The sequence below is a fragment of the Columba livia genome, chromosome 3 (genome assembly GCF_036013475.1).
Source record: "Columba livia isolate bColLiv1 breed racing homer chromosome 3, bColLiv1.pat.W.v2, whole genome shotgun sequence".
Taxonomy (NCBI): Eukaryota; Metazoa; Chordata; class Aves; order Columbiformes; family Columbidae; genus Columba; species Columba livia.
Window position 1 is genome coordinate 95,814,738 of NC_088604.1, and position 21,652 is coordinate 95,836,389.

Here is a 21,652-nt window from a genome sequence, read left to right on the forward strand (position 1 = left end):
ACACAGACAGGCCAGGAAAGACCCATGGCAAAAACCTCCTATTAGTGCAGAAAAAAGTAGCACCTTGATAGCCTTTGTCCTCGCTGAAGAAACCTCTGGCATCCCAGGATCTCAAACAGCAACAGAGCAGCATCCACAGCATCGTATTATCAAAATGCTTTTAAAAAAAAAAAAAATATATATATATACATATTTAATCACTATTATTTTTCACACTTGCCTTTCTCCTGGGCACGTCCCTCAGGGTCACGCACCATGCTGCTGGCAGACGCTAGAGGATGCCCCAGGGCACCCGGGCAGCAGCGGATCAGGTTGGGCTGCATTGGGTTGTTTTGGGTCAAGGCAGAGCCTCCCCATCCTTCTCCTGGGGCTGCTCCTTTCCCACCTGTGGCGTTAGCACCCACACCCTCACACACTTGCAGGTTAGTTTGGCATTGTTGCTTGAGGTTGCCTGAGGCTAATTTTGCATTGCCATAGCAGATGGTGAGCCAGCATGGGACTTTCTCAATAGCTCTGAACCTCTGTGGGGCAAGGGGGAGAGCAGGAGGTGATACTTCCAAGTGTGTAAAATCCCCAAAGTGCTGGAAAGAGCAAAAGCCCAGCATCCGTGCTTGCTTGAAGGGGCTGTGTGGTGTAGGGAGGGAGGCCACCACTGAAGGAGAGGTTTCACACCCCCCTTTTCTGACTGCTACAGCATGGAAGTGGAGCTGGGCTGCATGTCCCTGGTCAGACCCCGAGGACCTCGGGAGTCCCTCCCTTGCTGCTCGGTCAAATTCCTCCTGGTGTAAGCTCCCAGGTCTCCTTGGGCAGCCCTGCTCACCTCCCCGGCCCAGTGATTATCCAGTAAGCTGCTCATGTCAGCGATTTTTTTAATAAAAGCATCTCTAGATTTCAGGCTGGGGTTTACTTGTTGAGTTTCTCTGTACTTTTCCTTTCTCCTTCCCTCCTGCCAAGGCCCAGAGATGGTACAAGCCCTGGAAGTAAATAGAAAATGACATGCTTAGGTTTTTTAGGTCACTGTAAACTACACGCTTCTCTGCTTCCAGAACACATAAGCCACAGAGTGTCATCTTGGGTCAACACAGAAGGATAAGGACTAGAAAGGTGTAGATATGAATAAATCAGGATCAAGTATATTTTTGTATTCAAGCAGCCTTTTTTAATCTCTGAGCCCTCTTCCTTTTTCCCCAAAGGATCCATATTCTTTTGGCAACAAAGATCTTTTTATCTCGAGGTTTTCACATTCTGCCCATCCACCTATCGTAAGGAAGCACAAATCTACTAAATAGTAAAACGAGGGATTATTTCCACTCATCTGTTGACAGACATTTCTCCAAATTGGATCAAATGATTAAAGGTATTAGAATGACGTCTTGCAGATCCAGATCAAATCATTTGAAACCTTGAGACCGTTTCTCCTTCTCTTGGAAGGAACCACCAGAAATAGTTGTAGGTGCTAATTGCCCATTATTCTCACTAATGTGAAATTATTAATTGGGATCTTTGAATATTTTACTTGCTCGAATCCTAACCGGGGGAGCTCAAGATGGAAGGACCGTGCCGTGGCTCGCTTCCCACCATGCCGTTTGGGGTCTCTTCCGACGCTTGAATGGGTTCTTCCTCAAGTCGCTTACACTGAGAAGAGGGGTCCAGGCTGTGAAATCTTCCAACATCTCACATTACGAAAATGGCACTTCTGAAAGTCAAATTCAATCAGAAGAAACGGGTAAAACTAGCGCAGGGACTATGGCTCATGAACTGGTTTTCAGTGCTTGCTGGAATCCTTGTTTTTAGCATGGGGTTGTTCCTCAAAGTGGAACTCCGGAAGCGAAGCGAAGTGATGGACAATTCCGAAAGCCACTTTGTGCCCAATTCTTTGATATTGATGGGTATATTATCCTGCGCCTTCAATGGTTTTGCTGGCAAAATTTGTTACGATTCTCTGGATCCCACTAAATTTGCCAAGTGGAAGCCTTTGCTGAAACCTTACCTGGCACTATGTTTCCTGTTCAACATTCTCCTTTTCTTCGTCGCGCTGATTTGCTTCCTCATGCGGGGCTCGCTGGACAGCACGCTGGCCCAGGGGCTCAAGAACGGCATGAAGTTCTACCGGGACACAGACACCCCCGGGAGATGCTTCATGAAGAAGACCATCGACATGCTCCAAATTGAGTTCAAATGCTGTGGGAACAACGGCTTCAAAGACTGGTTCGAAATTCAGTGGATCAGCAACAGATATCTGGACTTCAGCTCCAAAGAAGTGAAAGAGTAAGTGACTTAGTGGGATTTGTATCGCGTAGTAACATTATTTGATCAGTATTGTACTAAAGAAATCTACGTTCCAACAGGCATTGACTGGAGGGGGCTTTGTATAAAACTTTTTTTCCCCTCAACTCTTGCTTAATAAGCATCTCAAATGATCAACTAGATTGCTTCCTCCCCTGACAAATTCCTCTGACATTATCCAGAACATAAAAAATAAAGCACAAAAATACAATTCTTACTCTTTCTCTGTGTTACGTAAACAGACTTAATATTTTTTATTGTCTTTTACCTCTTTATAAACCCATTACATTGAGCCACACATAATTACTCCCCAAATCAATGGGAAAGTATCAGAACTTCACTATTCCTAAAGCAGATTTCAATGTTCCTAAAAAAAACCACCCCTGGATATATACTGATGATACCGCTTTTAAAAATCCTCTTAAGACATTGGCAATTAATCAGTCTCACGGAAACAAATAGAAACAATAACGCTTTACCAATAACCTATGTGTTTTAAAACCTTAAGATTTAGACTTTTATTTTTATATTCACTCAATGGATTGCTTCACTGCTGTGACAATATTGAACCGTCAACTCCCGTTGATGTTCCTAGCTTTACATAGTGTCCCTTCTACCCAAATGCATTTTATGTTATCTCCTCTATAAAAATACACTCAGTATATAAACTTGTGCCTAATTTTTTTAAACTTCACATAAAACAGCACTAGTCTCTTCTATACTCTTCAGGATAGATTGTTGGCAAGAAACACCTTGGCTCTGATGTCAGTGCCCAAAGAGGCAGTAATCTCAAAATCAGGTTAGACACAATAAGCGCAAGTAAAAAATAAACGTGAGAAGAAATGAACTTTTGAAATTAAAAAATGAGCATTGAGCATAAATACCCAAAACCTTTTAAAAAAATAAGCATTAGGGGAAGAGATTGCTATTCGGAGCTCTTTGGGAACTTAATTCGTTAGTGTTCTTACTCTGTGGTTGCACAAAGGGTCTTGTAAACTGGAAGCAATCTGTCTTTTAAATACATTGCCTACGTTAAAAATGTCTGAAGTAATTTTGAAAAAAGCCTTGTGTATCTCTTGGGATCCCTGCCTGACTGTGTAAATGGTATTTCACTTGTGTGTCTCTCCGCCTATTGTTTTGACTTGTTGGGTGGTCTGGTTGTTTTTGCAATTTTGAACTAGGACTTCTTAGTGAAAACTGTTACAGGCTTAAGCTATTGCACTGTGGGTTTATAACAAATACATTCACTATTTAATAATGGAGTATTTGCATGGTGAAGGTATGCCCATGAGTATAAATAACTACTTGAAAACTTAATAAGTTCACCTTGCCAGCATTATGTGGAGATTTGAGAGCTGTAACTTAATCCAGCAGCAGTGGAAGGGCAAAGCACAGAAGGAAAACAAGGTTATATTGTCCTTAATAAATGATGTCTTCTTTGGGATTGAGACTCAGAGCAATTTCTTGGTATCTCTGAGGCAGGAAATAGGGCATTAAAAATCCACAAATGGATGTTAATGAGTGAATTCAAGGTCTGAACTACGCAGCAGTGCACAATCTCTGCTCACATTCCTTGTGGGTTATTCTCATTAATCCCAGGCAAGGTGGGAGCCTGTCCCCCACAATGTGATTTTTATGTTATTTGTAGAGGGGAGGCCTGATCCAGTCTCTTTGAAACTGGTGAAGCATTTACACATCAATGGGAATTAGACCCAACTTAGAGCACGCTTTACGTATAGATATAAAACTTGAACTGCATTTGGCATTTAGATATATTTAGGTCATGACCGCAAAGTGGGGTTTTGCTTCACCAGGCTGTTCCATCCCCAATCTGTGAAATAACTTTAAAATATCCACATAAAAAGCTACAAGACACTCTCAGGTTTGGGGTTTTTTTACCTTTCTAGATCACTGGGACTCTCAGTTCTATCATATTCTAAGCAACATGGCATTTGTTAAGAGTTGCAGTTCTCTTAGTATGGTTGTCTTCTGTGGTGACAGTGAACTATTTGCCTTCTAAGTATCTCTCATCTAAACACCTCATAAGGCACTAGGCTAAATGACTGTTTATAGAGAGCAACCACAGTCTCAAATGAACAATAGTTGGGGAGTCCTGCAAAGATTTGAGAAAATTTTAAACACACTGTTGCTGAAACACAGTTCATGTTTTAAATACTGGCTACAATACAAGCCAAGAATAAATGCATAACCCCTTCCTGGAGCTATTCTCATCCAAGAGAAGCTATTAGGTTTGCTGGATCAGTGGTCTAGCTGGATGTGACGGGTCCTAAGGCTGTTGTGGGTCCTTTTCCAAGCTCTGGTCACCTCCAGCATCTCCCTTCCACCCTAACCATGCTGTGATCACTTTCTGACTACACCCCCTGAAATTTTTCTCTGCCATTTACTTTTCCTAAAAATGAGTTTATTTTAAGAAGTGACCCTAGAGGGCGCGTTTCCATCACGAAGAGTTAATTATAGACTCAGCGTAGCCTTGACATAGAAAAGGGTTTCAGAGAGGAAAAACACCCAGGACAAACACCACTATAGAAGCAGAAGATGCAGAGCAATGACATAGCCAGGAGACACAGTGTAAAATCCACATTGCCTTTGCTTTCCTTTCTCATGCAAGTTTGCTCCAGTTTATCTTTGTGTGTGTGTGTGTGTTTCATGCTTCCTTCTGCCCTTGCCCCATAGTCGGATCAAAAGCAACGTGGACGGGAGGTACCTGGTGGACGGTGTCCCCTTCAGCTGCTGTAACCCCAGCTCCCCGAGACCTTGCATCCAGTACCAGGTCACCAACAACTCGGCTCACTACAGCTACGATTACCAGACGGAGGAGCTCAACCTCTGGCGCCGCGGCTGCCGGGAAGCCCTCCTGCACTACTACAGCAGCATGATGAGCTCCATGGGTGCCGTCGTCCTCCTCGTCTGGCTTTTCGAGGTAACCCTCTCCTACTAGCTCTGCAGAGGCAGAGTGTTTGCAGCATGGACTTCTGAGTTGAATATCAGCTATTGAAAATAAATCATCAGCTGTGGTTCTTTGGCTGAGAAAACATCTAATAGTGAATGCCTGCATAAGGCCTGAAAGGTCCCAGGCTGGACACACAGCTGGGACGTGTGGGCTGGGGATACATTGCAGACCTCCCCTTCAGAGTAGTCCTGCCACAGCCTCAAGTATCCCCACAGCAAGAGGGAAAAAAGGACCAATTTTGTGCCCAATGCAGGGTGCTGAGCAGAGAAGAGCATGGGAGGGCTCATCTGTCTAGATACATTAATTTTACCTGTGTCACCGTTAGTGGGGAATGAAAAGTATGCAAGGCAGCACGTCAGAAAGAGATGGCAGTAATTTGTGGGACACAAAGTGCAATTATGGGGTTGATGAGCTGATGAAAATAAGACTTAGAGCCATTTGCAGCATCCAGCTTCAGGGCAGCATTTGGTTTAAGGTCCTTCATCAGCTCCATCAGTGGTTTTGGTCACAAGAAGTTGCTTAGGTGAAGCAGATGGATTAATTTTATTTTATTCTGCTTCTCAAAACCACCCCGTGTATACAAACAGGTGCAGATACTGCCCAGTGTAGATGTTTGTGGGCACCAAATCCCAAAGTGCAGCTTTGATGCTAGAATACTGTTCACCCAGTGCAAAGAAAACATGTCCTCCTGCCTCTGGGAGATGGCCAATTTTCTGGTCAGGGTGTTTGATCAACACTAATAGCCAGGGAGCGTGGGCTGGCAGTGGCACGAGGGCCGGCACGTCGAGGCACAGGCTGTGGAGGATGGTAAATGGGGAGGGTGCAGCACAACATGCAGAAAACCCTTTCTAACCCTTGAAACAGCTGCTGTGAATGGCACTGCCTCTTTGGAATGATTTCAGCCAGCTTTCTAAAAATTTAGATGCACAAAAGTTTTTTAAAAAGGTGCAAAAGGCACTGGGCTACACCGTTCCAGGAATGAAGATGATTTTTGGAAAATAAATACCTATCCAAGTAATCTGAACTGAGAGGGATGGAAACTATCATAAAGGAACTTCATGTTGTTTTATTTTAAAAACAACTACTCCATATGGCTGAGAAATTTACTACCTCCTTGTATACTGTTATTCTGGTAAGAAAATAGAAGCTCATGCCTCAGCCCAGCTTCAAATGAAGAGTTCTTGAAGAGAGGGGAATTTCAGCTGTATATGAAAATCAGAAAGAAATTCAAAAACTCAGGGGGAAAATGCACAGAAATACTAATGCCAGCTATCATTACTTGGAACCTGTAACATACCTCTGCTGACTTGTAGGACAGTGATATGTTAGCAGTGATAAAAATGCAGTATTTTATTTCTAACTCTTCAAATACACCCCAATATTTTTTTCAACCTGTGCCATAATAAGAAATACGATCCTCTCTTTTTCCTTTGTCTTTTTTAAAATATAAGGTGAGATTTCTTTCAGGCAATCAGAGGGCTCTTGGGGCAAAAATTTAAAGAAATGTCATAATTATGGGTTATATTAATTATCCCCCCTACTTGCCCGACATTCTACCATAGAGAGTCCAAATCTGGGTCTTAAACTCCCTCTGCTTTTAAAGCAGGAGACAGACATTAATTTAGTCCCCCTTGAAATATAATCACTTTCTTTAAATTGCAGTCAGGGTAGGAAACAGTTTTATACCGAGGAGGAGTGCAGCAGAGGTCCCAACTCCTGGCCAAGGTAAGACGTCAGCCTGACCAGGGTGCGGCTGCTCATGTTCCCTTGGACCGGCTTGCTGAGGAGTTACAGAAAAGTGCAAAAACAAAGGAGTGCCCTGGTTTGCTTTGCATCTGGAGACGGTGTGAACTCAACCCAGCAGCAAGGCCACAGCACCTCCCCAGCAAAGCCCTTCTGGGGGCTGCTGGAGGACTCTTCCAGCTGGGTTGGTGGTATTGAGGTGTGGGAAGGGGGACAGAGCACGGAGGGAAACACTAATTGCAGCTTTGAGCTGTAGAAAAATATAACGTGCCAAGTGGGTGTAGGCACCTCAGGGAAGGTCATTTAGGTTTAACGTTTCTATATTAGGTGCAAGGAAGAATGAACCTATTTTGAAGTATCAAAACTTCTATCTGAAGAAAAAGTAGCACATCATATATTCTGGAAATATATTATTATCCACATGCTGCTTTTACTAGCAAAAGCTGTAGGCTTCCCATGAGTGACAACCGGTCATGAGTGTGACAAAAAAAGATCACACCCTGCTCTAGCTAAGCCGCCTCAGGCTAAACCCTGGCAAACAGATGGGCTTTGCTGCAGAAGGTCAACCAGAGCAAGCCTGGTTGTCTTCTTGACCTGCCTCAGCCAGCAAAGAGGAACTGGGGGGTTCGAGGGTGCCCTGAATAGAACATTTCAAAAGGGAGGGAGAGGAGCAGCCAGTTTCTGAGATGCTCCAGGAACTTCACCTGTATAAACAGGTGGCTCTCAATAGGTCACAGCTACTGCAATGATCATAACCCTGAGATTCATGCCACATGTGGTGCCACAGAGGGAGCCCAGCACTGAGCTCCAAGAGATGGGAACCCAGGAGAATGATAAGACATGAGCAGGAGGTGCACTGCACATTGTGCACTGGAGAATAAACTCTCTGATGCATTGAACACTAGGAAAAAACTCATAATGATCTCCAAAAGGACCCCACAGGCAGCGGGAACCCTCCAGAAGGACACAGTTTGCTCTGCTGGCACACATTGATGGGCTGAGCATGCTGTGGTGCAGGGGGATGCACCAGCTCCACTTGCCCATACCCAGGCCTGGAGAACCACTGCAGCCTTGTTCCTCCTGCCACTTTAAAGTTGCTGTCAAATGACATTTTCATGACCGTTTGTCCACTTGCCAGGAGACATCATCACTCAGTGAGGCCACACTAGCATTGGGACCCTGATGTCCAGGCCTTTTCTGCTGCATTGTGATTAAGCACAGGGCTATAATTCAGAGTTGCGGACTGGTTGAGGTTGGAAGGGACTCTGGAGGTCATCTTGTACACAACTGCCCGGTCAAGCCAGGCCAGCTCCAGTGTCTAGACAGCTTTTGAATATCTCCAAGGAGGGAGACTCCAACACTTCTGTGGACAACCTGTGCCAGCACTCAATCACCCTGACTGAAAAAGTGTTTCCTGACATTCAAACAGAAGTTCCTGCATTTCATTTTGTACCCCTGGCCTCTTGTCCTGACACTGGACACCGCTGGCTCCATCTTCTTTGCACCCTCCTTTCAGGAATTTGTACATGTTTATGGGATTCCCCCTTGAGCCTTCTCCAGGCTGAACGTTCCCAACTCTCTCAGCCTCTTCACACGGGAGAGGTGCTCCAGTCCTTTCATCATCTCAGTGGTCCTTTATTGCACTTCCTCCAGTATGCCCACGTGTCTCTTGTACCAAAGAGCCCAGAACTGGACACAGCTGTGGCCCTACCAGTGCAGAGTAGAGGGGAAGGCAAATGAGGAGGGTCAACCTGCTGGCAATACTTTGTCTAATGCAGCCCAGGATGTCATGCATCTTCTTTGCTGCAAGTGCACATCATTGGTTCACATTCAACTTGGTGTCCATGAGGACTCCAAGGCCCTTTATCTCCAAGCTGCTTACAGCCAGTCACCCCCAGCATATAGGGGTGCATAGGCTTGTTCCTTCCCTGGTGGGTAGGGTTCCTTCCCAGTACTTCAGCAAAATTGGTGGTCCAAGGCCCTGTGCTATCATATAAGGGACAAACTAATTTACCAGATAGATGTCTCCATCTCACTGGACTCTCTTCCCACCCAGCAGAGAAAGCAGTCTCGGGTCAGCAGAGATGACAAGTACCCAAACATTTTGCACTGCTTTTACGAAATCTTGGGAAATCTCAGGAAATCCCAGGCACCCAAAATCTTTCTGAGTAAGATTTTTAAGAAAATGAAGTCTTAAACTGAGAGAAAATGTCACAGAATCTCACCCGAAGGCAGGTCAGCTGCTCCCTTCTACACAAGCACCTTCCTTTTTGAAAGTACAACCATATTTAGTGACTTAGAGACATCCAGAAAGACTGTAAGTGCAGCTAATTTTGCTGTCAAACAGTGGGACTTAGTAAGTTAGCCAGATAAAAAAGCTCCTGCTGACACACAGTGAGGTAGCACAAGTAGAGAGCAATGTGGAGGCCACCTTCTGCGCTCAGTCCTGTTAATCTTTACTTGCAACAGGCATTAATATGAAAGATATTAGTCCCATGACTGAAAGCAGTGAAGCTGGGGCTTGGATGTCAAAAGAAGATGTCAAAGGCTTTGTATCCCAAGACTAGTGTGATGTGATTTGTGACTTCTTGTGACCTTTATAGAATAGTGTTTCAACTGATTTAAGTCATCATAGTATTGAGTAGATCCACAACAACATGAGACTATTTCCAGATTCAGGGCCATTAGAACCTTCTTTGAGGACCAAAGTGTTGAAAGTCATGCATTCCTATGTTAAATGGGATGAAAATTTGCCACTGGGTATGGAAATATTTGATGAAGCTTGTTTTTTGACCAATGTTTTTCCCTTGCTGGTTTTGAGTGAAAGCAGAGAAACATAAACATCTGAAAATTTTGAGGGCAACCAATGGTTACCCTTAAGTCTTTCATGCTTTTGGAGGCACTGATCATCCACAAGCAGGATGACCAGGGTAGATAAGCTAAGGAATGGTCCACAGAAGCACATGCTTAAGCAGTCCCATGAGTCCAAAAGCCAGACGTGAATTTTTGCAATTGACCACGCTATGTGGCTGACTCCCTACTTCAAATCTGTCCAGCTACCCAATGCCGTAATCCTGCATGACAGTTCACAAGCTTCCTCCATCTCTATTTCAAAAGCCTCAAGAGAGAGCAGCACCTTGCAGGTCCAGGGCAGCTCTCTATGGGCCTCAGCTGTGCCACCAGCAACACACAGGGATGCCGACCTCTTTAACTATTAGGGAAGACCAGAGGTAATAGTTTCCTTTGGAATTTGGGTAGCATAACAAAGGCATCGTACTTCCCTTACAGAACAAATCCTATGAGGTCGTTAACAACAATAAGTGGCCTCAATCCTAGCTTTACCTAGCACGTGAAAGACTAAACTAGTCTTTTGCTTCCCTATCCTGACCACCTGCTCTATCATCTCATCAAGCTGGCTCTTCTGGGCTCTGCCTTTTCTTTTTCTCTCTATTTCACAGTCAACCAGTTTTCTTCATGAGCACCACAGCGGTGTAAGTCAGATTGTCCTGGGTGGTGTCAGAAGGCAGGAGACCAGCTAAAAGCATTCTTTTTCTCTGGAGGCAGGTTTGGGGCGTTGCCAGTGTCAGGGGTGTTACAACAGCATAGTACAGTAGAAAGAGGCTCAGTCAGGGCTGCTGGGACTGGTAAATATTGTATCAGAAATAAAAATTCATTTAATACTGAAGCAGTGAGAGATGCTGATCACCTACTGCCTTGGTTTTCTTATTTGCACATACCTATATAAAAGCAAAACCAGAATTTCAAGTAGATGAGCTGATGGCTCAAATCCTAATGCTGCACAGATGCTGACTCATTAATATATCCTTGATCAGACTAAGATACTTCATAAACATATTACGGTCAATGTGAAGTAAAAATATTTAGAGTTAAAATTAAGTGGATGGTGGCAGAGGAGGCTGTTGCACATACGAACAGCTTTACGTACATCTACTGCACAGAGACAGAAGCTTCATTAAAATCTGTCAGGAGGCCCCTACCCTGTGACAGGATATGTGGAAAGACCTTTGTGCACATGGCCACACAAAGCTGCAGTTCCACAGCGGCTGGCACTTGCTTCCTTCATAAATTGACGCATCCACTCGTGGCTTATCAGCTGTCACTCCCACCACTCATGCCACTCATTGATTTCAGATCTCCACCCTCTCCTTTCCAGCTTGTGAGGGGCCATTTTCCTCCTGCCAGTTCCTCCCCACCCCTCTTGGCCATCGGAAGGGGAAGGCTGCTCAGGATCTCCACTTGCTGCAGGATTCCCACAGCCCTCAAGCTGTATAAGCTCTTTGGTGCCTTTGGCATTTTACCCAAGCCACCAGCCCATGCTGCTGATAGCAAAGGATGGTGAAGATGCAAACAAGGGCATAAAGGTTTGCCTGACGCTCTCTGTCTTTTCCGTTGCATGGTGCAGATGTCCGTGATGGTTGGCTTGCGTCTTCTGCACACCTCTCTGGAAAGCATTGCAAATCCTGAAGACCCCGAATGTGAAAGTGAAGGCTGGATCCTGGAGAACAACCTGAAGGACACTTTGAAGTCCGCGCTGGAGAGTTTGAAAAAGATTGGTAAGTTCAACCAGGTGGAAGCAGGCGCTGAAGGGGCCGAAGGAGAGGAAGGTGGGAAGACACCAGCCATCACAACGGTCAGTTGAGCTTCTAATTGATGTGGACTTTTTATCAAAGAGGACTAATACCCCTGAGAATTATGAATATCTATGTTTTAAAAAGCTATGTATCAACCATCAGAATACACATTTCTACCATGCTTTTTTTAATATAGGGGAGTAAACAACATAGTGCACCTTGGGACAATACATTTATCCACAACGTGAGCACACCATACTCATAACTTCTAGGGGAAACAACCTCCCTAGGACTTGCAATATTCACATGTTCTCTTATCAGGGACAGTTAGTTTAAAAAACAAAACAAAACAAAACAACCCCCAACCTTCTGGCATCACACAGTGATCCATTCCATCTTATTTTGAAATCAAAAGTGGAATTTGAAAAGTTAATATTTTTTGTTCAAGTGGTTTTAACCTCATACTTTGAGTACTTCAACTTTTAAAGGCAAACAGATCGATTTTCTGGTGAATAACATGCTAGAAGTCAAAGGATGAAGGATTCCCTGAATTGTATATAATTTAGTATACAGGTACGTTGACAAACCTCTCATATAATGTAATTTTTGTTAATGTGCTAAGCAATGGTATTTTCTGCTGTATTCTTAAGATGTACATAGAACAAACCACAAACTTACGCTGAGAATTTACGTACTAAGCAAAAAATGTAATTTAATGAAACAACACAAGTATCATGAAAACAACACTAAGGTGAGATTTATGGGTTTTGTTTCTCAGGGTGTTTTTATTTTCAGCCACTTTATCCTGAGAGAGTGTATTGTAGACTTATGCTTCACCTTGTATTGAAACAAGCAGAAGCTTAGAAGAGTCCTCTTGCAGCGGATGGAATCAATGCTATGAGCCTGTGCCAGTTTTGGTTATTCTGGACATTTTTAAAAGTCTGTAATCTCATAGCTTGCTCCAGAATGTTCAAGCCCAACTATTTTTAAAACAAGAAAAAAACCAAACAAACAAACAAGGCTACTTCAAACTAACACTTTAAACGTTTTCCAGGGTCCCAACAAATGGGTACCATTCATCCACAAGTACTTCAAGCCTCAAATCTGAGGCCAGGGGAAAGTAAGTTTAAATCAGTCCCCAGGGTGCAAATTTTTGCAGCTTTCACTTTTCTTCCTCAATGATAGGATACCCTTCATTATACCTGTTAAGTCAAAGGGAAGGCACCTTTTACATATGCTGCATCTCTCCACACATACTCTCATAGCTGGAGGACTCTGTTCCAAGACACTAAGTTGAGAAAAGACACGGAAAGGGTTTGCTGTGGTGCGTGGCTTCTTGTAAGGGAACAGAGCATCATCGTGAGTTTATCTGCAGCTGCCAGATAAATTCAGCTAAAGGGAAAGAAACCAGAGGGAGCCAGCCCCAAAGCCCCTGCACAAGCTATCGCAGATGTCTCAGCCTCTCAGCTACGAGCCAGGCACCATGTTGATGTTTAACTCAGCTGTGCAAAACCTCTGCTTCTCCACAATGTAGCTGGGAGAGTCTTCTCAGCAGGTCCCTTCCACCCGGCTGGTGGTTGGTCTTCCAACGAAGCCATGTTTGCAGCTGCCTAATCATTGCACAGCCCACTGGTTTTCATTCTTAATCACTTGTGCACTTGCCCCAGCAGCACTCAGCTCCTCTGGCTCTTGTGCAAACGAATAAGCAACTCCTTCTAGGATGGACAGACCAGTTTGCAGCAGGACAGGTAGGGACGTGTCCGTACCTCAAGCTGTAGTCTACATCTTGGTGGCCAGGCTGTTTCAGGCCATCTGAACGCAAGGCTGGATTTTGACAGGTATTTGTGGCATCCTTTCACTTTTTCAAAGCTGGCCAAAGCTTTTACCTTTAGTTACAATAACGAATTAAAAAGTTAACTCTGTTCTCTCGTGCGTAAGACTGACTAGAGCAAGGGCAACTACTGTAAAAGCCAACTTGCCATTCACCACAGCCTATCGTCTCTTGCTTTGCTGGGGGACACTCCGCGTGGCAGAACTGCACAAACCAGAGCAACTCCTTCCTTCTCAGTGAGACATCACTACGACTGGCTGCTCCTCTCAGCTGGTCCGTGAGAGAAGAACAGGATTGTGGATGGCACATATTGATCAGAGAAGCGGTTTTTGGAGGAGTCACGTATGGATAAGGAGCTTCATTACAAGGATTAATTACAGTTTTTCCTTGTGAGGCTTCAGTGTGCTGTGACCTACACCAGTCACTTGACTAGACAACTGTTATTTCAAAGAGATGTAGATTTATTACTGCCCTAGAATTCTGGCTTAGGCCACTGCTTTAGACAGGACTCTCCAATTATTTGTGGTTTCTTTTTTTTCCTGCCTATTGCTAGAGTGACGTAACAAATTGTCAAATTATTCTTTCAACACCACATTGGAGAAGCCAGTTCCCAGTGCAAGGGTCTCATAGTATTAGACAGGTGGAGAGACCATCTGAGACAGGTTTATGGAGAACAGTACTGGAACTGGGGTTTTGTACAAATAAGAACAAATAGTGTATACGTTGAAGCTGTCTGAAATAAAGCCTCTTGGTTAATGAAGATCTTTGTAACATCTTATGATTACTACAAGATTGTAATATGACTGCTTTGTAAAATATTACATGTAATATATCATTCGTCCAATCTTATACACTTTCTTGTGACATTGCAAATGCTGTTCTAGAAGAAGATATCTCTGCTGCCTGCAAATGTAAATTTAGGTATTAAAAATTACATTGCAAGTAAAGACCTCTTTAAAGAACACGTTTAAATATATGCCATTTAATATGGATTTCTTTCATTTGCATTGCTGCTGACTTTTTGCTTCTGAATTCATTTTTTGGATCCATTTTATGCGTTCCTATAGGTGGGAAGCTTTCCCCGCTTCTACGTAATGCTCTGACAGGCGGCAAACCTTCGTCTTCTCATGTGCATAGCTAAACTCAAGCTGTGCTTCAAGCTGACTCTGAAATCACTTGCCTCTTACTAGAAACAGAGTTTCCTGGACCATTTTAGTAGTATCCTCTTGGAGTATATAGGAATCAAAACAGCGTCACAGGCCTTAACTTCTAGGCGTGCTCAACAACTGAAACCACTGGCAGCCTCAGGATCTTTGACGATAAGCTAAACTGGGTTTATAACTTTTGTTCCGCCCATTTAAACCTAACTTGCAACAGACATTCAAAAGAAAGCATTGTTGTTATTTTAAATTTAAGTCTAAAGCTCACGTAGTCGAATCTGCCCGCAGAAATCCAACAACTTCCAGAGCCGTGCCCTGATTTTCAAACTAATAAACTTCAGAAGGATGTGAGCTTAATTCATACAAACCAGGCCACTTCTTTTTAGGTACCTCCATATGGATTACCTGCTTAAATAAAAGTACCCAGATCAAAACAAGCCCAAAACCTTGAAGTGCAAACTTTCAAGAAATATCATTTATTTTTTAAAATAAATGACAAAAAAAAAAAAAGCAGTATTTTACTGCTGGCATTTATTTGAAGGGACACAGAACATTCACTAAAGTGCTTTAAAGGCGGAAATATAAACAGCTTCCTTAAAGCTATTAATTCCTAAGTAGCCTTAATACAATTGATAAGATTAGCCTCCATGCATTACATGAGCTTGGACGTTTTATCGTACCAGACAAATGCATGTGCGCAGCTTAGCAAAGAGCATGGGAATGCTATATCGGGCTCACGGGCACCCTGCGCTTCCAGCTCATGGCCAGGGAAGATTTTCAAGGCTGATGTAAAGAAAAAGGGATCCCAGCAAAACAATTACTTCTTGTCACCTGACTGGTTTGTTTTGTAAAAAAGCCAAACGCTGCTCTTGACATAATCAACATGAAACGGGGATGGACCACAAATGCTTATGCAAAAAAAAAAAAAAAATAAAGAGCATTATTAGAGATTAGTTAATTAAGAGATAAGGCCAGAAAAATAGAATGGTGCCATGTGATAACAGCCCCCTGCGGGGAGATGAAGGCTTAGGCAAATTTATTTCTGGTAACAGGAATGCAGCTATCGCAACAAAATCTGAAGTAATGCGTACTTGAAATCTTTCCTTCTTCTTTTATTTTTTTTAATTGTATCAGACCTGTAGTGTTCAGTGACTGACTGAAGCAGTAAAACACCTCTCTCAAAGCACCTACCTTTGCTGATCCTCTGTAATTTTACAGGTATTACTGACTTTTGATCCAAAGCACATTTGTGAGGTGGGAAAGCTGGAGGAAACCCCGGCCTGGAGCTCAGCTTTGTGGGCACAACCTCTGCAGCACCGTTCCCTGGGGAGCACACCCCCGTTTCGCAGCCCCCCTTGGCGTGGTGCCGAGCACAGCTCACATCTCACATCCCACCAGCCCCTTCTAAAGCAACACACAGAACAAGTCTTGCCCAATTAACCTGTTTCTGCTAAAAAGGAGCACAGTCCATAAACATGAGCCAACTATTAAGCTCATTGTGAGGTGCGTTTCCATAGTTCCTGCGCAATTCCAGTTCTTCCAGAGCAAAGGGTGGTGCTGGCATCAGAGGTACCGGGCAAACCCAGCAAAACGAGCACCAAAGGGCAGGTCTGCAGCTTGTCCTCTGATGGTGTCACACCCCTTCACCAGTCAAACAAGCCTCCACGCATTTGACATCATGTTCCCAGGCAAAACAGGGTCAAGCACGGCAAATCAGAACCGGGGAGACTCGGGAAGGTAAGGTACAACACCAGCTGCGGGGGACGATGGAAGGAGGAAACCAAAGCAGGAAGTCTGAGGCACAGAATTCCCCTGACAGACAGTCTTGTTAAGAGGGTGAAAATAAAGCTTAATTCTTGAAAAAAAACCAAACCCATAGAAGTCACTTTGAAATATGTGACGATACAGAATTTCACAGCACGTGCGGACTGGAAGGAGATGGCCCGCTGTGTTCATCTGCTCCAAGGCACGCACAGTCCCCAAATGCAAAGCTTTCCTCGTCACCTCCCCAGAGACCCAAGTGACCGGTCCAGAGGGCAGCGCAGCTCTGCCCCACACAAACGCCTTTTCAAATGGGCGTCTGCTTCCCCATTCACACTGTTTTCTCAGACAAAAATAACAGACTAAGCTTAAAGAGGAAAAAAAAATGCAGTTGGAAAATACAAACAAGGACAAGGTGAATTCACAAGTTTATATGAATGAATCTTTAATTAATTATATACATTAATCGAGAGCAGAAGGAACATCGATTCTGTAACGTTGCTGTAGGCAAATTTTAAGTAAATTATGACAGCATTTCTTGGTTTCACCCCAGAATTTTAAATGTAATTAGGACCTAAAATTTAAATTTATTCTCTACCTAAGTTTTTTAAAACTTTTAAGAGTACTTCAGATTATTCTTGAAATTAGGTAACATTAAAATGGATTAAATTCATTTCAGGAAGCATGTTGTTCAGGAAGACACTTACAATAGTATGTCTAGATTTCAAGTAACTACTACCGCAGCACATCTCTGACTCCGGTGGGACAAAATGACTTTCTGTCCCCTCCCCGCTTCGCAAGCTGGCGCTCAACCGGGAGCGCTGCTCAGGCAGGTAACGCATCTCCAGCGCCACATACCCTCCTCAGACATTTCACAGCCAGGTCTCTGTCACTGGTGAAGACTTGCAACTGGATCCTGAAGCTCTGAGAGCAGGAATCAGCCCCATCCTTTCACTGCCATCACTGCGGGGCTTCCCACCCCAAGCACGTGTTACACCCCAGGGCAACGAAGCAGCCACGTTGGTTCTTGGGTTTGATTTCTTAGACAGATGCGACACCTTTGAATGGCTGAATAACTTCCATTCCACATCTGCCCAAACACTTGAAATGTTATATTTAAACATCTCGCATATGCTGGTAGGAACAGCAGTCACCTGTGAGCCTCCCAGCTGGACACTCTGTGCTTCTGCATGCTCCAAGTGCCACACATGTTGCTGTCACCGAGCATTTACCTCTCCATTGGAAAACCAAAACCAAAACCAAACCAAAACAGAAAACAACAAAAAAACCAAAACCAAACCAACCAACCAACCAAAAGAACGAACCAACCAAACAAAAAAACCCCCACCACTCAAAATTCCTTATTTTCAGCTTCATCCTGTTCAAGCTGACAGTGGAGACAGAGGGGAACTTAAAGCTTACATTGCAAAGCAGTACACAGAAAAAGAACATGTAATACAAAGTTCTTTGCTTCAGAGTTCCTGCCACATTCTGAGATTTCAGCTACAAGAGCACTTCATGAATTACCAAAGCTTGACATCGGAATATTTGTAATACACAGACAAAATGCCTGACTGCTTCAATAGATGCTGAACAATTATTGCAGATTTTAGGTTTTTTTCTTCTTCTGGTGTATTTTGTGCCTAATTGCACGTTTGTTCCAAAAGACTGATGCAATCACTGCAAGAAAACACAGGCTCTTTGGAGGTGTCTTTACGGGGAGCAAATGTTACTTCTTTAATGCAGGCATCCGAATTACATCAGTGAACATACTGCTGAGCTTCTTGCCTTAGTTATTTTTATATAACCTCTTCTCCAATTGATTAACACACTTTAGCATCCTCCACACTTGGAGTATTGTAAGTACAGACATGAGTTCCACACATCGATCCTCAAATGTATGGTTGATTTAAGATGAAGACCTTGTTTTTATAAGTCACCAAAACACCTTTGCAGGGGTCTGCACAGGTGCCATCAGTAACCTGAGCTCGGCTGTCCCACCTGCCCAGGGCTGAAGGGCTGGTCTGGCTTTCCTTCCAGGATCCTACGCAAAGGACCAGCTGGAAAACGTAACCACCTCCAAGCTCAGGCTTGGAAAGAGACTGTGAAAATATATATTCACAAACTGAGGAGAAAGTAACACTTATTGCTGTCATGGAAACAAAGATCAGTACTTGTCATTTCTTAGCTCCTACACCTGGTGCACTGTGAAACTCATACTGCCCCTCCCCTTCTTTTTTTATCCAAGAGAAGTGTTTGACAAATCTCTCCATGAAGACAAAGATACAAGATTTGGACATCTAATGCTTGTGTGCCAAGAGAAGGGGGAAAGGAGGCAGAAGAACGGGAAAAAATAGAGGGTAAATATGCAACAGCCTCAAGATGAGAATATGCAAAACAGTTTTTACACTCGGAAGAAAAATTTGTAGAAGAAATGTTAAAACTGCTACAAAGGAATAGAAACGTACATGTATGAAACTGCAGACGAAACGTGAGCAAGCCTTTAAAGAGCAGCATGTATAGAGAAACAGGGATGTGACTGACAGCAATAAAGCTGGTAAATGCTGAGAAATGCACTGTTTATACCCAGCCGGGGAAGCCTGAGCCTCAAATGGCCACAGCACCACTGAGTTCTCCCAAGCAGACCTGCACTTGGTCACAAGAGGGAGAAAACGAGGTTCTAGTGTCTCACCTGTGCCATGACTCCTCCTGGCATTATAATCCAGCCGAGACACCCCAAAACAAGAAAGAAGAGACAACGGGCAGTCTTACCTGAGATTTAGGAAGGGGGAAGTAGGATACTGAGGCAAAACACACCACCACAGTTACTGCTGAACACCTGTGGATATAAAAGACCCTTCCAAAAGCCACCTGCCAACCCAGCATCACGTTGTGGGGACTCAGCAGCCACTGCTCCCGTCCCCTGTAGCACGTAGTCCTGGCAGACCCCTTGGACACACACATCTCGATGCCTGTGGGTGTGAGTGTGCAGGTGGATACCATGAACTTCGAAAGTTAAATAAAATAAAAACATCATCTCCTTCCATAGAGCCTCAAGCTGCAGCAAGAGGATGCTTTAGTACAAGGGTACCACCTATCACCATCAACACTCAACCAGTTCTTAGGGCCAGCTGGTTACGAGATGTACTGAACAGCAGCAAAACTCTCCCTACACAATCAGAGGGGTGCAACACGCACCCAAGGTGTCACATTCACAGAGCCCTGCTTCGTAAACGTCTGAACTGTTTCCCTGTAGCTTATGTTCCTGTATCAGCCTGTAACTTGTTTAACAAAATAGGTATTAATATCAGATAGAAATAATATTATTGACAAAACTAGCAGTTGCTTAAAAGTCACACCTGAATTAGCAATCTGACTCTCCCAGAAAAAGAACCAGGAATCGCTATTTCTCCTGACCATTTTTAGCCTTGGAATAAAGATAATAATGAACCCATTCTCTCTCTTACTGGGAAAAGTTGCCTAACAGCACAGCTCTGTGGAACTTCCAGTCAGGCCTTGGAGGGCTTTCCAGTGGACAAACCCCCAGCGCCTGCTCTGGTGGCCAGCACTGGCTGGACACGAGCCTCCGTCAGTCCCCAGCCATCCCCCTGACATGGGGTTCTTCACTGTCCCTTGCCCAACAGCTCAAACCTCCACAACAGCAAGCCCCCATGGGCACTGCTGGCTGGCAGCAAGGAGAGGCAGGAGGCTCCAGCTCCTTCTGAGCTTGTCTCCAGGCTCTCGCTGCAGTCCCAGCAGCCAACCTGACTTAGTTACTGCGGGCTCATAGTAATGCCCTTCCACCAGTCAATGATGGTTCCCCAAACCAAGAAATGATGCTGCAACGAGGTGAAGCCACTTCCTGGTAACTCGAAGTTACCAGCAACTGGAGATGAAGGTGTGCTATACGTACATGCACGACTTTCAACAAGCAGTAAGAAATACCTGTTCACAGTGTTCTTACTGTGGGACTCTTCGCACATTTGCTTGAACATAACCCAAAAGAAGATGACAACTCCTTCCCATTCTTCTAAACATACAAATTCCATAAGGAAAAAAAAAAAAAAGAATTCATGGTAAGGAGAGACATCTCCATAAAGACAACTTGTCTGTTAAGCAACCTTTCTGTGTGCCTGTCCCCATGCCGTGACACTGAGGAGATGCTGAAGCTGTACTCGACAGCCTGAAGCAGTTACCCAGGGAAAGTGGACAGTCAGAAGGTGACGTGTTAGCTATGAACGCAGAGGTGGGGTTAGCAGGCTCCCAGGCTTTGTCCTCAAGCATCTGGAAGCATTCCTGCAGAAGGCAAGCCTTGGGAATAACTGCATCCAGTGCTGTTCCCATGAAGGCTCCAACCTTCTCCATGCCGGGTCAAGTAGGACTCTGGGACACTCCCCATAAGGAGCTGAGGAACTGAACAGCTAATGGTAGAGAAGTGGATGCCTCCCTAAAAAAGAAGCTTTCTTTTAACACCAGAAGACCCACGGAAGCCCCACAAAGATCAACCTAGTATCTCTTGCTGTCATCAGAGATGGCCTCCCCATCCTGGTCACACACAAAAATCACTTGAACATGGAGTTAGTTAAAAGGCCTCTTTTGCTTCTTAGTAAATGAAACTTGCTGTAAAATCACTTTCTCTGTACAGCAGATGTTTTTTACTTTTAAAAAGCTCTCAATACGATTTCAGAGAACATCCTCATAACCAATTTGGGGAGATGTGGACTCAAAAGACTGCAAGGTGGACAGAAATCTGGATGGATTTTCAGGCTCAGAGGGTGGCAATGAACAGCTGGAAACAAATCAGTTCCAAGTGGCATTCCCCAAGAGCTCTTATTCCAGCCATAACTGTTTAATACTGTCATATTTGACTCAATAATCAAAAATCTCAACAGTGGGATGGAAATACAGAGACACAGCTTCTTGTCTAAGGCACTTCCTAGAAAGGAGGAGAGAAGCAGAGCCCAGGGCAGAAGGGAGGCAGATTGCAGACTGATGTTCCTAACAGAACTCTGCTGTGACCATGTGCAATTTAATCTCCCAAAAAGAAACAAAGCAGGGATTTTGTGCTGAAGGTACCTGTACAGTAGGTCAAAAGTTTCTCCTCTACACATTCAGGTCATAGAGAAAATTATCAAAATGATGAAGTTCTAAACAAAACACCAAGTACGTTAGGCGTAAGATGAAATTCACTTAAATGAGAGGCCAGGGCTGGAGTGTGAGAGCTGGTAGGACTCCATGTCAAACGTGAAAGCACAGAACAAGGGCTGTGCAGCTGTGCTTGCCATGTCCCCTGTCCCAGTAAAAGAAG

The 21,652-nt window shown here is 44.1% G+C and overlaps 1 protein-coding gene across 1 annotated transcript; it reads left to right on the forward strand.

The window, feature by feature from the left end:
* Positions 1–1,383: 1,383 nt before the first annotated feature.
* On the forward strand, positions 1,384–11,804 carry PRPH2 (peripherin 2). The gene is made up of 3 exons (XM_005512507.3): positions 1,384–2,268; positions 4,981–5,227; positions 11,424–11,804. Exons 1-3 carry the CDS (start codon positions 1,688–1,690, stop codon positions 11,658–11,660), a joined length of 1,065 nt encoding a protein of 354 aa, XP_005512564.1. The 5' UTR covers positions 1,384–1,687; the 3' UTR covers positions 11,661–11,804.
* Positions 11,805–21,652: the final 9,848 nt, after the last annotated feature.